Source organism: Apaloderma vittatum, unplaced genomic scaffold, assembly GCF_000703405.1.
Source record: "Apaloderma vittatum isolate BGI_N311 unplaced genomic scaffold, ASM70340v1 scaffold4379, whole genome shotgun sequence".
Lineage (NCBI taxonomy): Eukaryota > Metazoa > Chordata > Aves > Trogoniformes > Trogonidae > Apaloderma > Apaloderma vittatum.
The window spans coordinates 60597-77444 of NW_009734527.1; the positions used below are offsets into that span (position 1 = coordinate 60597).

Consider the following 16848-nt stretch of genomic DNA (forward strand, 5'->3'; position numbering starts at 1 on the left):
CTCTTGTAAAAAGTCCCTCCCCAGCCCTCCTGTAGGTTCCCTTCAGGTATTGAAAGGCAACTGTTAAGTCTCCTCAGAGTCTTCTCTTTTCAAGACTGAACAATCCCAGTTCCCTTAGCCTATCCTCATAGCAGAGGTGCTCCAGTCCCTGGATCATCTTTATGGCCCTCCTCTGGACTCAATCCAACAGACCTATGTCCCTCTTATGGTGGGGACACCAGAACTGGACGCAGTATTCGAGGTGGAGTCTCACAAGAACAGAGTAAAAGGGGAGAATCACCTCTCTCAACCTGCTGGCCACACTACACACTCTCAGGATGTGGTTGGCCTTCTGGGCTGCATGAGCGCACTGCCGGCTCATGTTGAGCTTCTCATCTATCAACACCCCTAAATCCTTCTCTTCAGGGCTACTCTCAACCCACTCTGTGCCCAGTTTATATTTGTGCCTGGGACTGGCCTGACCCAGGTGAGGGACCTGGGTCATTTTGACTTGTTGAAGCTCATGCAGTTTGCACTGGCCCATTTCTCAAGCCTATCAAGGTCCCTCTGGATGGCATCTCTTCCCTCAAGTGAGTGCACTGAACCACACAGCTTGGTGTCGTCATCAAACTTACTGAGGGTGCACTCAATGCCATCGGCCATGTCACTTACAAAGATGCTGAACAGCATTAGACACAGAACAGACCCCTGAGGAACACCGCTTGTCACTGGTCTCCATGTGGACATTGAGCTGTTGACCACAACTCTTTGAATACGACCTTCTAGCCTAGAAGGTGACTTTAATATCTTCATCATCTTCTGTCTGAAAAGCAATCTAATCTCAGAATCAACCCATACTTCTATGTATCAGAAGGATAACTGTTTGGATGATATCATAAGTTCTTTTACCTGACTGTTACCAAATTTTACTAACTAAAGACCAAAAAGCTGGGACAAGAAATCCAGTCGTCTTATTTCAGAACTGTACAGACCAGACATAGTAAGTAAACTTCAAAGAAAAAAGTCCTTGAATTAGAAAATGACAATCTCAAGATTTCCTAATAAATAAACACATAAATAGCAAGATTAAATTAATAAAACATGTACTTCATACCAGGCTGTCCCACAGGACTGGTGAACCATGTAGACAAAAATGGCAGGCCAGACATCCTCATATGGGCTGATATCAAAGTGGTATCTAAGAAAAAAGTTTCAGCTTAGTGAGGACAAACACCTTTTCATTCTTACTAAAAACAAGTGAAAACAATTAGGCAATGTATATCTGACAGCATTCACTTGTTTCTGAATATATGCAGAAAACTGACTTTACAGGGTATATTTTCTAGCAATGTTATTTAATATATTTCCTAAGGTCAATGGAACCATGCTCATAGAATCACAGAATCACTTAGGTTGGAAAAGACCCTTAAGATCATTGAGTCCAATCATTAATCTTTGGCTTTGCTTAATTAATATAAACATAAACCTTTAATAAAGAATCCATTGCTTAAGTAACATACAAAAATCTTTGTTCCACAGGGCTCATGAGAGCTTTACAGGCACTTCTAAAGTATTACAGAGTTTCCTCATAGGAATTGTGAAGATGGCATCTCTAATAATAGATTTACTCGCTTTTTTCCAGTAATTTCTGTCACAAATTCACTCACTCTAATTTTGAGAGAGGAAAAAAATTAACTGTTACTGGCTAATAGAAATTAAGCCCAAAATTCAAAGATCAAACGCTTAATGCAGTATTTTTTCATGTTTCATTAGCTGAGGACTTCTTCCCTCTCTCATACCAACGTTAATATTAGGAACTCACTCAGCAGAACTGTTAGTCCTTCGATTATTAATTAACCCCTTTCCCTGCACCTGCTGTGCTCCAAGTCTTCTATTTACTTTCCATTGAACCCAGCTAAACATTTGCACGTACGTGGCATACTGAACAGCACAGCAGGTGCAAGAGAGCCGAAGGTAGCTGAATTGCTTGTAAAACGTTTGAATGTATTCAGATTGCTCGAACTAAAGGATGCTAATATAATTTTGAATGAAACCTGTCATCATTGCTGGTAAAAGTCACTTTTGCTGAGGAGGTGGGTTATATAATAACATCTAACAAAAGCAGAAGAAATTGTATTGCAAAGAATAAGCTTCTATTAGGGTATAATCCTGCAAGTTGCTAATACTCTGGCTTTCAAGCAAATCACTTCAGCATGTAATGAACTTCAGCTGTAAGCAGCCCCTGTTAAGCATATGCCCGTGTGCTTTGCTCACTCACAGCTACAACACTTGCTGCACGACAGAGGAAAGTGAGCACTGCAGATCAGGTTTACGCAGACAATTTAGATTTTGTCACTCAAAATCACAGAGTTCTGATTATAGGCACAGAAGAATTTATTGTCCTGGGCCAGACACACTGATTAAAAAATAAGGTAGCTCCTGGTATTAGTGTTGAGTGGGGACTGATTGGTAAAATACAGAGTTAGAGAGCACATAGCAAATCTATGAGAGCTGAAAGCAAATTTTTTCAGAGAAAGTCAAAGAGACTGGATGGAAAGTCTGCCAAATTTAGGCCACAATTCTAAACTCTAGCATCTGGGATTCATAACCAAGAATTACCTTCAGAAGTTCAGAGATCCAGATTAATTTTCCTCTCTTTCAAGAAATACAAGCATATGCACAAAATACACAAAAAACTCCTCCCAAAAAACCACCCAAATCTCAGATTGCCCCCTCAAACCCAAACTCAAAACCAAAAAACACAACCCAGAAAATGCTAGGAACAAGCTCAATCTTTTATTCTAAAACATATACAGGGGGATGAGGCCATGCATTTGGTCTTCACTACTGATGTTCCAGCTCAGCCTCCTCTCTGTCTCTGAGCTGTTGGTGATTTTGGACTCTCAGAAAGAAAGCTCATCTCTACAATCCTTAGAGAGGCTTAAAGCAACTAGTGTAGCTACCCATGCCTGAGGAAAATGCTACCATTCAGAGTAGGTTTTATTTTACAACATTGACAGATAAATTTTCTTCAGAGATCAGTAAGTGTAAGTATAAAACAAAGCCAGAGATAAATCCCTATGATTTTTGGGATAGATCCATAGTAAAAGTGCTTCCTACAAAACCCTCCACCACACCTAGGGAGGTGTGTGGGAAATTATCTTTTCCACAGACTGATACAAGATGCAAATGTCGCTAAATGAGAAAAATACTTACAATTCAATTTCCTTATAAATATGTGGAGGCAGTGTACAGTGCATGAGGTTTTGCCACTCTTCTGCTGTACAAACACTGTGGTAGGATAGCTTCTCCATAGTTACACGGTAAATACACTCTGAATGGCGAATTCTGTGGTACATCTGAAAAAGAATTCATTATTGCAAAATTTTAATAAAGGAAAAAAACATTTTTTTTTCTGTGTTCAAGCATTTATTTTTAAAATACACATCTGCACAAAATTTAGTGCTTTTGGCTGCTCAACATCACACATTAGAAAAGCAAGAGATTATATGGGCCTTCTATCACATCCTTCTGCATCTACTCACTTGGCTGAGTTGATTTTTCCCTGCATCTGAGCACTCCCAAGAAAAAGAATCAAAGTTCAGGAGTTAGAAAAAGATCTCAGCCTCTTGCAATACGCCAAAAGAAAGAAAACTGGTAACTGGGCGCAATTCATATGTTGTGCCACTGAGTGAATTCAGCTATCAATTGGTAGAAATGGCTGCTACCTATGCACAGCAAAACGTACACGAGATGTTTATCATACCTACATTACTATGCAATTGCTGTGAAAAATACGTACAGTTAATTATTGAGAAGTTCAGACAGTTATTGCAAAAATGGCATGGTTTGCAAACAAGTGAGGACACAATAATTTTACTAGTAAAGATAATCCTCTGAAGCAATACACCCTGAATGATAACTTTCACCATCTAAAAAGCAAACTCACACACGAGTGATTGCATAGACCCAGGTGTCAATCATACACAGGCGTTTCTAATTGCCTTGAGTCATGTGGAACAAGTTTAAGTAATTTTTAGTAAAATTTGCTGCCCCAGTATACTGAGAACATGGTGTTGGTAAAATTTCATCATGTAAATCACCAGGCTTAAGTGGCATTGCATTGTATCTTACCTGCCATGAACATCATACGTCTTCTGCATTGCTTTTTTTTTTCATTTTTTGCATTTTTATACTTCTATACTAATTACCATTAAATTGCTTATGCTTCCCACATTAATAGCATTTTTTTCTGACAAAAAAGGGATTAAACCAAAAATAACTACCCACTCTTATCTAGAAGCATGGATAATTATGAGCATATAGCACAGCATATGAATGTATGATTTGATATCTTTGAATATTAAGCATATGGAATGGAGAGAATACATAATATCTCCATCCCCCCAGTTAAATCTGTAAAACGTGATCTGAATTTATGAAAGTAAATAAGAATCACAATTTCTAATGGAAAAGAGAAGACAGACAGTTATCATTCACATTTCAGAGCTTGTTCTCTCAGTTTAGCTACATGAAATCGATGTATCTAGACTATTCAGAGAGCGTCAAATTAATCCCTATCACCCTCTTAAAACAGAATTATTCAGCAAAAAAAAAAATTATTCCTGTTTCCATGTTAATTCAATGAAACAGCCTTATGAATCATTTTAATAATCTGGAACATCAAAATCCTTAAGTCTTTCCATTATAACCACCAAAACTGTTAATAATACTTACATTACAAAACTGTTAATAATACTTACATTAGCACAGTGTAAGGCTAAAGCACAAAAGACAGCAAACATTTTAAAGTTGTTCTCATCAGTTTTAGAGAAGGCACTTCCACTTATTTTGTTCACCATCTGCACAACACCTATTACACTTCCTCGGCTTACAATAGGCATGCACAGGATATTTCTTGTTGTGTAGCCTGTGTATAGGTCTACTTCTCTGCAGACCCAGAAAAAAAAAGGAAAAAAAAAGAAAAAATTTAGTATCATTAATTAATATGTATTCCTTGATTCTCAGAAACACTGATGTACGATATACTGAGTTTTAAAGTAAATCAAATTAGTACCTGCAAGAAGATCACCTCCCAAGCTCTCAAATATTTCCATCTACTATGCCATATTTAGAAAGAATTTTTTAATCTTTTAAACTCCATTTGCAAGATAAAAAAATCAATATTCTCTCAAGTCTACAGTCAGCTTATTCATAAAATTAAAGAATACATTCAGGTACTTAGGCACGCTATTTGTTTGTGAACTTCTTTTTCTCCCCTGAAAGTAATCAGATTGCAGGTAGGTTAATAAAGAAAACCAGCAAGTCTACCTAAACAGGGAAGTTGTGTAACAGGAAAAATAACTAACTTTTTCTCCATTACATTTATATTTGATTTGTATTTACATTTTATTTGTATTTTAAAAATATCTTCCACAGCTAAAGCACTTAAATAGGTATCTATAGGTTGTCTCTTCATCAGAGGATCACAGCTCCATGAATGCATCCTAATATAGAATTTAAGTAGTAAATTTAATTGTGAGTTATCTTCCTCTCCCAAGAATAACATCCTACCTGTTAAAGCGTGGATCTGCATAGGCATCAGGGATGTTAAGGACTTCGCCCGTTCTTGCCACTTGACCAGCTATTCCTTTTTCTATAGAAAATCTGCAGAAAATAAAAACGTGTTATTAGCCACAATATAAATTATCCCATAAAAATATTTTCCAGTGGAGTCTGTCTTGGGCACGGTAATGGATATTTGTTCCCAACCAGAGTAATTTTCATGCTTTTAGGAGGAAAAGTCTTAAAAGAGAACAACTAGTAGCATTTAATAAAATCAAAAAGCACATCATGATAGATACTTTCTGAAAACATTTACATAACTACATAGTTTAATATGAAACATGGCATAAAATTACCATTTTAGTAACAAAAATTCTAAGTCTTCAATAACTCTGGGAGTTATGCTGAATAAACGTGACATTTGTACAGAACCTAACGTGTTTACTTTAACAAGTTATTGACTTTATTATTGCTTTTACATATTCATCGTTATTTTACACATATCATAGGCAATATGGAGCTTGTTTCTCCAGCGGAGTTGGGAAAATAAACTTTGAAAAAAGACCAGTGAAAATATCCAAGCTAAACATTATAGGCGTTTGCAATGTACACTTCAGAATAAACGGCTTGTTTCATCTCATGATATGCAAACAATGTCACGCTACTAACTTCATCCCTTCTTCATCACCACAAGAAAGTTAAACACAACAAATGCATTCTGGAATTGAATCAGAAAAATCTACAAGTCTGTCTTGCGAAGAAACAATTTTCAGATTTTTGACATGAACCAGTTATGACATACAAGCACATAACAACTCTCAAACCTGTGGAGAAAAATAAGTATTAGAAGACTTTCAAATCTAAATGTGCCCAGGTAGTATCCTGGGTACTGACAGCATTTCACCCTGCACACCTGATTTTAAGTTTCTTCTGCTGCTTCTTATGACAGGTACATCACAACAACTTAAGTCTCCTTCCTGATGACTGCCTGACTCAGTGTCACTTTCTTACAGATATTTAAGTTTTACTTCTCTTTCAGTATACAGCACACGTGAAACAGCTCACACCCTTGCACTCAGAGTCAACATTTCAACAATTTTCACACAGAAAAGACAGAAAGATATAAGCAAGAAAAACAATTATCGAAAAGGAGTATGAAAGTGTATGTTAAAGCAGGCCACCTTCTTTAATATACACCACCTCCTTGCTTGTCAGTATGTAAATTGCACCAATTTTGACTCCTTCCATTCTCACTCACACAATGTAGTAAGTGGGAGTAAGTTTGTCTAAAGGAGTCTAAGTGAAGACATGAATCATATCTCATATTGTCCCAGAACTTTGAAAGTATAAGGAGGAAATGAAAAAATTTCTGAGAAAATCTAGGCTGAGTATTTTAACAAAATCTTAGTGCAGGATATTTAGTCATACATTTCTGGGTTTCTAAGAAGCCACAGGTTTAAAAACTGTGTCTTTGAAAATCTTGCTCTGTATCTATTAAGGATTCACAACTTTACAAAGTGAAAAATTTTATGTTTACTTTGTAGTTTTGCCTCTTTAATTAACAAAACTTGCATATGTGTAAAAATTATGTACTAGAGACACAAAGCAGAAATATACATCAATTTTAGGCATAGAATCCTATGTATTCATTCCAAGCCCATAAACGTTTTCAGATTCATCACTTCCAGCATGCTTTAGAATCACAATTACTGAAAGGTTTGAAAATACTCCAAATTCACATGAGAAAAAGTAAAACTAAATTACTGGACTTGAAATCTTCAAAACCAATGACCAGTCCATACTAGATTCTACATAGGCCTAATCCATCCGTAAGTACAAATTGTGATGTTCTTGCTTTTGATGTGCTTCAATCGCACAAATTTCAATTCCTCTTGGGAACCCTCTTGGGAAAAAACGTCCCATACTGGCAGACTATGGATTAGGTGCACCTTTACCTGCACCTTTACCTACCTCAGAACACCTCTGTTTTTTTCCCAACATGATTTCCAAAAGGACCGCCTCCGGAAGACGGCATTTCCAGGAGTGACGTTATAGCTTCAGAGACGTTGTTTCGATGGCACTGCAATGTCATTCCCAGAAGTACTACCTTCTGGAGGCGGGTCCTGGTGGGAATGATATCACAGTATGACAAGTATTGTCAGGGGACCTGCAGATAGGCACAGAGACTGGGTAATAAAATGCCTGCACGTCCGTAGTCAGAATGAAACTGCATTCTTCTGCTAGCTACTCTTACCTTATTTCTTTGGTCTTCTTGAAGACAGGTTTCCCATCATTTTCCTCTCCAATATCAAAAAGATCTGAGTACAGCTCCTTATTTTTGTGGTCAACCTGGAAGAGTGCACATCTATCTGCATTCACCAGGTTTTTTGCATATATCTATAGACAAAAAACAAAACAAGAGTTAATGGTCATGAGTTAGATTACCTTCAGTCATTTATCTGATAAAAACCTAAGTCCCTAGAAGATAAAAGTCTTAAGGAATTATCCACTATGAAAATCTGTTTGAAGGAGCACCCACCTTCACAGCAATCTTCGAGGATACAATTGAAAATGCAAGTGTGTCTTTCATATTCAGTGTTTTGGTTTTTTCCACATTAGAGTGGTGTTCTCTTTGAGAAATGTGGGAAGATTTTTAGAGGCTTGAATGTTTGCTAAAAAGAAAAAAATTTTTTCTTTGACACTGTTTATCAAGTAGAAGGAATGCTTTCCAAAATGGAGGGCCTTCCCAGAGACTTTGTGGCCAGAAAGATTCTATTTCTTTCCACTCCGTTTGCTCCATCAGAGCAGTAGAAAGTCAGGGAGACTGCAAGTTAAGAGGTAACTTCTGTGAAATAATTCCCATTTAGTGCATTTAAGAATTTTAAAGATCTCGACCACTCACACTATTTGTTCCTCTTCTCAAAACAGAGTGAATATAGACTGTATCAAAAAGGACAAGGGGTCCAGTACATCCTTCTCTACAGCTACTCTGTATCAGATTCCACTATAAAATCAACAGCACGGTGTTGATTTGATACAATTAAACTTTTGTGTTATAATGCATATGACTCAAGAACTTACCTTGATCACGACTCATGCTTTTCAGAAATAACTGCTTAAACACCAGTAATTAAGAGAAATAGTCAACAAGATGAGAAAATCTTAGTTCTCTAAAGCCCTAGCTCGAATCCAGGCCAGTGGCTGAAGGGGAATATGGGTGCAAAAGGCATGCTTTGCATTGTGGGCAGGGAGGCCAGGGTCCACCTTTTGGGTAGGTTGCTTGTCATTACTCAAGCATATTGGCACCAAAAATTGCAAGGCAACTTGAATTTCTGCTTCTCCTCCTTGCATCTATATCCAAAAACACCCTTATACCATTAATTTCATTAAGGAATTTTAATGAAAATAAAAATGAAAAGAACGCTAAAATCCCTGCACTTTTTTTACTTACTACTACAGGAACAAATCACACTTCAAGTGCCGTCACCAAAGGGTGAAGTAGTGAGGGAAAATTGGGTTCCACTCTTTTCTCACCGTGAGACACAAAATAAGCCACATGATAAAATCACTCTCCCGTAAAATGGCAATAAATGTGCAGATATGTAATTCAATTAATTGGCCCAAGAAAGAGCCAACTGCTACAGCTTACAAAGGAAGAGTATGAAACATCTATGCAGGTTAAAACACAGAATCACAATGCAGCTAAGTTTTGGAAATGAAGATGAAAAGAGTAAGCATATTTTACTGCCAATTGTGTTCTCCACTAGACCTCTATTCAGAGGGAAGAACAATGAAGAACATCAATATTTATTTTCAATGCCATATGTTATATTACAGCAATTCTTTTAAATATTAAGCTATTTTTAAGAAGTTCTTTTAAACTGGAAAAGTCAGTGTTCAGAAATGTGTCCTATGTACAGAATTCCTGACTGTGTACTGACTAGAATAAGACAAACACTGCTGAATATTTTCCATTACTAATTCAAGTTTCTAAATAAAACCACTTTAATATTGTTTGCATTCTAAGTTTGTTGTCTTTGAATACTGTAGCTAAGAATATCACTTTGAAGACTGAACAAGTATCAGAGTACTGCTGGAGAGTAGTATTTTGAATAAGCAAATTGAAACTATAGCATCAGAGACTTGATGAAGATTTACATTCAGGAGAAAGAACTGCAGCATGCAATGAATATGCCTAAAGCTAAAAAGAGGAATTCATATATCAAACACTCAAAATGGGCTATGAACAATCAGTCCATATGTATTTTTAAATACTATCCAGGAAATAACTCTGAATTCAAAAAAAAATTCAGAAAATTACTATCTGTTTCTGAACCATACTTTAATTCATTGTTTAGTTATTTCAATGGACTAGGCTTTAGGGGCTTTTATTGACTGGCTCCGTCACTCTAGTTACGGGTGTAAATACTTTTGGCAAGCAAAAAGGATGTCATGTGTTGCACATCTCATTCAGCAACTGGAACAAATACTCTAGGAGTAATGTTTGACCTTTAGTCCTTCCTACAGACAATAAGTTCTTCAGGAGTGTTTTGAAGCATGTGGCAAATTCAATTTAGGAAAATGGAATCAATACAACAAGCTGAAATAGAAAGAAAAACACAAGCCTTTCTGCTACAACTTTCAAACCTTCTCTGAAACAACAATATTTAGTTCAGAGACAGTCATGTTTCTTTGCTTATCAAAGCTGTGAAACAAGGTTGTTGCGAAAATGAAAAATCAAGCTGATATTTGTCACCTTCCTCCATATAGAGATGGTAATACTGTTTGCATTACATGACCATTATAAACAGCTCAATATTTCAATGATGTAATGTCTTACATCAAGGAAAGGAGAATGAAGGACTTCAATAGCTAAGATGAATAAACTTAGAAGTAGAAAAGACAACTTACCATTATATGTTCAAGTAGAGAATCTATTGCAACTATATTATCAAAATAAGTTCTGCAGAGAAAGAGAAATCAGTAAATATCAGCGTTTAGTCAAACACCTCATAAATGGCTGTCATGGGCTCTTGTTTCACAACTGCACAACAGCGGAGCCCAAAAAGGTGAGGACAACTTTCTGCACCTTGACAATCACTGACTGGCTTGCTGTAGCACAAAGGACGTGAGAAATGGTCCGAGCCCTGCTCCTTCAAGTCGTTATTCTATAATGGCACAATTGTACAATATTCTCTACAATAGCAGAACTTTCTCTGTAGAAAAGCAAAAGACTACCAAACACTGCCTACCATGGATTGAACAGGCCCCTGCAGAGCAACACCAAGAATGTATCAAAATGCTTTGGCACCCTTTACCCAATGAAAAACTTAAAAGGAGAAGTAAAAAGGAAAATAAAAGAAATCCAAAAGATTTTAAAAATAGTCTTCCATTGCTGACAGATATATACTCGCTTTCAAAATATTTCCTTAGGTTTATGTACTGAGAATTAATGGAAACCATGGAGGGCCACAAGGATGATCCAGGGGCTGGAGCACCTCTGCTATGAGGACAGGCTGCGGGAGCTGAGACTGTTCAGTCTGGAAAAGAGAAGACTTTGGGGGGACCTAACAGCTGCCTTCCAATACCTGAAGGGAACCTACAGGAAGGCTGGGGAGGGACTTTTTACAAGAGCGTCCACTGATAGGACAAGGAGAAATGGGTTTAAGTTGAAGGAGAATAGATTTAGATTGGACCTTAGGAAGAAATTCTTCAGTATGAGGGTGGCAAGACTTTGGAATAAATTGCCCAGAGATGTTGTGGCTGCACCCTCCCTGGAGGTGTTCAAGGCCAAGCTGGATGGAGCCTTGAGTACCATGATCTAGTTGAGAGGCGTCCCTGCCCATGACAGGGAGTTTGGACTAGATGATCTCTAAGGTCCCTTCCAGCCCAGGCCATTCTATGATTCTATGTATTGCAGCTAAATTCCCATCATATTATCCAAATCTTAATACTATTTAAAAGACAACAATTTATAAAACTCTTATTAAGTCTTCTCTATCAACTCAGGTGTAGAAGGCTGAAGTTGCAGAAACGACTGATCTTCTGACTTAAAAAAAAAAAAGAAAAAAGTATCTCACTTTCACAGCAAAGTGGTAACTGTCCAAGGACAGTCAAGAACATTGAAAGATAAAGGTCAAACTTATTAGTAAGAGAAGTCTAAACCTTCCACATGCCAAGTCTTAATAACCCTCGGATTACAATGTTCCCAGCAGACAGAAAGACATTGTCTCGTGGCCTTGAACATATATACAGCTCAGTTCTGTCTGGGCCTAGTGGAAAGGAAATATATAATACACTCGTCTTACATTGTCAGGGACATGAAGAGGTGGAGCACTGCATACTATGCCCTTTCTAAAACCTTACAGAACTTGTCCCTGTGACAACGCACACTAACAGTTTCCTCACTGAAAAGGAAACCACATTTCCATGTAAGAAAAAGGTACCGACCATTTCTAAGAGGAAACTAATTATTTTCTTGCTAGTGCAAGTCTTCACCTACATGAAGTTCATAAAGTTGTTTTTAAATGATATTCCAATTTTGTAGCTCAAAAATACAGTTTCTTTTTTGTTAAACAATTATAGCAGCTGATAATGCTGCGTGAGATGTACTTTCTATAGTACTTTCTATTTCTTTAAAACCATCTCAATACTATGTACCAAGGTTATACTGCCAGCCTGTAAATTTAGGTGGATTAATTCAGAGTTATCTGGCAAACTAGCTCAGTATAGATGTTAGCAACATAAAAGCACTGTGGAAGGGAACATAATGGTGCAAGATACTGCAGCAACTGGGTAGCTCTGGCAAGGAAATAATGAGAGTGACCTTTAGGACATAAGCTCTGAACTTAAGCTGAAATTATAAAAAAAAAATAAAATACATTCCCGAGATAAAAATGCTAGGAAAAAACATCTGGATATAACCAGCTTGTCCTCCTTGCAAGTGGTAGAATCCTCCCAGCAGTGTATCACTCCCCATTCCAGCAGTGTTGACTTGGCTGCCTGCATTCCTGAGCAATGGCATAGGAATCTTGGATGTTGTCTAATCCCATCAGTTTGAAAATTGTTCATCAAGACCCACAGAAGTGTTTGCAACAGGACAAATTCTGAGACTTCTCATTTTACCACAGTATCATGAGTCCTTTGTGATGCATTTAGAAATTCTCCAACCAACTAGTCTGATAAAACCCTGTTAAGCAACCCAGACAGTGACTTACCAAAAGTAGAACTTTGGTTTGTCTTTTAATTTATTGGCTATCTCTACTATTTAAAGATGTTAATAGCAGAAACAAAGAAAAAGAGATGAAAGAAGAGCAGATCACCTAAACCACTAAATTGCCTTTGCACATCTAAGCCCAAGCTTTCATTTTCCTGCTGTTTCCAATTTAATCTTGCATTTATTTTGACAAGAAATTAAAAAGAAACATACTACATTTCTAGTCATACTACTGTTCTAGTCTTTGAAAATGAAAACAAAACCTCCCTAAAATTCACGGGAAGAATAAACATGTGGCAGTCGATTCAAGTGTATACCCCTGAAGTGCATATACTTATGCATGTGTGTATATACATATGCATGTGAAACAAAGGGGGGGGAAGCTGAAGCAAACTAACTTTTTGTGAAGTCTTTTCAAACCTTCTAAAACTGGCCACAAAAAGAGATGGCATGCCTATCTGTCACTTCTCAAACGAGGACCATGTTTAACTCTTGACAGAAGAGGGGGAGGAAAGGTAGAAAAAAACACACAAAAAGACCACAGGAGTAAACAAATTTTGTAAGGTATAGTTGGCTGTTACATTTTCTTCTGCACCACCACCAAAAAAAGTTTAACAGGTATACACCACTGCCACCCACATCATTCATCTTGTCCTCATGTTGATGTTTGCCCACACTCCAAGCTGTGCCTTCGCGCCTGGTTGTGAGCTACAGTGTAAAACACAGGTAGATTGGAAGAGCCATGATAGAAAAGCTCATCCAAGTAAATTATTGAGATTATAGTACAAATCACACTTACTTCGATACATCAAGCAAGAAGTCATTCAGTTCAGTCTGCTTAGCAAGGCCCCGGCACACCTGGAAGCATAAATCACGTTATAATTTGCTCCAGAAGAACACTGAAGTCAGAGGGAACTGAAGTTACACAGTCAACCCATTTCATTTGCGTGAAAAGACACCTCACTACTAGTATATAAGTATGTAACAGCACTGTATAAAATTAAAAGCTGAGTTTGCATTCTGGGCTTCAATCTTAGCTGTCTAGCTGATGAGTTAAAACTGTGAAATGCAAATAACATCCTTCTTAAGACTCTTTGAAAAATGTTGGTTGTTAGACTTGCTCGTGCTGCCTCAAAAATTGCTACTGAATACAGTTATAGAATCAGCTTAATGATACCTCCTCATCTAGACCCTCAGCTCTTCTGAGAACGTCAAATACTATGTTTGCTTTCTTCTTTAACATACTTTTACCACTTTTTTCCAGGTTGCAAAGTAGCATGTAGACACAACTCAAGTCTGAGATCAGTCAAGTTTAAATAAGCTAAGCAGCAGATGATATATGCTAAACTTTGGAAGAAATCAGTATGAATATGAACACAAAAATAGTATGCATACTACATTTTAGAAGCAAAGTGTTAGATGAAGCACAGCTTTGAACTTATTTTTAATTCACCTGATTGCATGTTCTGTATCCAAAGTATAATTGTCTACCTGTTTATTCCTAGGGCAAGCATAATTGTCCACCTGTATATTACCAGGGTCAGCACTGAGGTAAAAGGAAAACAAGCCTCTTCTTTTTGTACCTTTTACACAACAAAGGTCACACAGAACTAGCAATGCAGATATACATAAGTATGCAAAATATGACAAACTATATCCACAAGCCTTACTCTTACATATAATTGGATAACTAGATACAACTTCTTGATCCTGGTAGGTACAGCCCAATGTTCGATCAAAACTTTTGCATTCTTCTCATGCAAAAAATTGGGAAGGGCAAGCCTTCTGCTCAGCAGAAGGGAGAGCAATGAAAATGAGCAATGGACAGGCTTAAACTAAACTTCCCTTGTTTTGTGTTGTTACGTGCGAAAGACTTCTCAGTTAAACAGGGAATCATTGCTACAAAGTGAAGCAGTAACTGCGTGCAATTGCAGTTCTATTAGAGTACAACAGTCTACATCAGCTAATTCTGCCTAAGTGTGCCAGGGTGAGTGACCATCCCAAACAAAGTCAATGACTTCCAGAACCACAGTAGCAAATATTAGGGTCTAGAAAAGAAAAGCAGTGTGAGTCTTCTGCCAAATAGATGAAAGACACCTAGAAAAAAAGAATGTCACAAACTCCCTCCTGTGAGCTGACAGAAGAACATATTTTAGCATCTAGTTAATGGAATAGGTTTAGTTTCAGTGTTATTTTCTTCTATTAGCTGAAGTAACAAAACCTATTAGCAAAGCTGCTGGGGTTTGCTTGAGCAGCTTACACCGTGTGGAGTTTCATTAGACACCTGACTAAGGACAGCATGAAGCATCGTTTGTGAGAGTAGTTACAGGACCATGAAGCAGCTAGCAAGGATAGGCTTAGCCAGCAACACCCAATACACCTAATAATCTCAAACTACATACCAAAGCAGGTGGAAAGTAACCACTTGGTCTTGCACTTGCCTTCTTACAAGAAAAAAACTGCAAAGTCATTGTAATTCTGCTTGAACAATTATTCATCTTCTCTGTTAAAGGTTCTTTTTTCTTTAGTGAAAATACTGCTTGTTAAGTTACTGGATCCACAGATACAGGTGAGGAAAACTAACTCAACACCAAAAATGTTAGCTTATTTTTCTCCCAGGTTCAGGGAAGGAGCTTGAATCAAAGTTTTAGTGGTGACCTCCACTTAAATTCAATAATTCGTGTTCCCACTAATTGAGTTCTGGTAGAAGGGTTGCAAAACGAAAAAAACACCCACACTTACTTGTACTTGATGTATTGCTACTGAAGCCCATGCAAGATTTGCTGTTGCAACCTGAAACAAAAGAGAAAACTAACTCTGAAGAAACCTTGAAAACTGCACATCAATTACATGCTTGTTTTCTCTTTCTAGCTGCTAAGTAAATTGACTGAGCTATTTTACACAGTCAGGCAGTAACAGTTTTTGGGAAGTCAGTTATTTTGCGAAAGTCTCAGTATACTTGCAAGTGTTTAAATTTTAATGTATATTCAGCCACAAGAGAACAATCCTCATTTTTTCGTATCAGGAAAAGAAAATGCTTACCAGTGGTCCTCAGGAGTGGCACTGTGAACCCATCAGCTCAGAAACACATCAAAACAAACATCCCACAAGCCAAGGGCTTCAAAAATTGCATTATGTACATCATTGAAATACATCTGCCACAGAAATAAAACATCCCATAACCTCTTTCTGGGGCTGTATCTCTTCAGCCACAGCTATTTCCAGCTGTAAACAGGCAGTGTTTCTTTCACTACCATTTTGGTGTCAGAAGAACCAGACCTGATCCCTCAGCTCAAGACTAGTGTTTTAAGTATGACAGTTTCCAGGCAACATTTCAAACAAATGTCACGTAAACTGCAGTTCACTAAGATGTGCTACCATGCATAATCTCCTGTCCTTGAAACACAGGACCTTTATAAGAACACAGAGGACAGAAGTACAAGAGGCCTGCTGCATGCTCTTCTAAGATACTGGGTTTTAATTATTTCTTTTAAAAAGTGGAACACATTGTACACGTTTTATAAAAACTGTTAATGGTATCCAAAGGCTTTCTGAAACCTGAGAATGAAAAGAATGCTTCAGAACACTCAGAAAGGGACCTTGAAATATTTTTAATTTACTAGTAAAATAGTTTTATTTAGCAGCCAGTCTTTTCAAGTAGAACATTCATGAACTCCAGTTACAGAAGGTATTTCATATAACCTGAAAGATTCATATTTGCACAGAACAATGCATGTCTGAGACCTATCTGAATTGTAGATTGATTAATGTAAGGGGATGATTTACAAAAATAAATACAGCAGAATTAATGAAGTTTTGTAGGAATGAAAAGTTCTCTGTTCTGTGAGCAGAGACTGGTACCACCATACTAATCCAGACTGTTACTGGTGAAAAAATAGGTGTGACACTGAGGCTGAAGCAACATTGACCGTCCAACTAATACGCATCTATGAGTATCACATATATGCTAGGCTACTTAGGTCACTGATAAACAGAATACACTACTGACAAATATTGCTGTTTTTTCCTTCCTTGTGAGGGCTAGTTTTGATATCTCTTGTCTGCACATTTCCTATTCTTTTCACAAG

The 16848-nt window shown here is 37.3% G+C and overlaps 1 protein-coding gene across 1 annotated transcript in view; it reads right to left on the reverse strand.

Annotated features, from left to right (window-relative positions):
• The window catches only part of PDE10A (phosphodiesterase 10A), a gene marked incomplete at its 5' end in the record, with an annotated part of 61161 nt that overhangs the window by 25414 nt on the left and 18899 nt on the right, over positions 1–16848 (reverse strand). Inside the window, 8 exons of the mRNA XM_009876313.1 lie at positions 1094–1177; positions 3196–3338; positions 4743–4929; positions 5554–5646; positions 7799–7941; positions 10456–10507; positions 13560–13618; positions 15503–15553. Coding sequence (XP_009874615.1) covers positions 1094–1177; positions 3196–3338; positions 4743–4929; positions 5554–5646; positions 7799–7941; positions 10456–10507; positions 13560–13618; positions 15503–15553 — 812 coding nt within the window. The remainder of the gene's footprint in view (positions 1–1093; positions 1178–3195; positions 3339–4742; positions 4930–5553; positions 5647–7798; positions 7942–10455; positions 10508–13559; positions 13619–15502; positions 15554–16848) is intronic.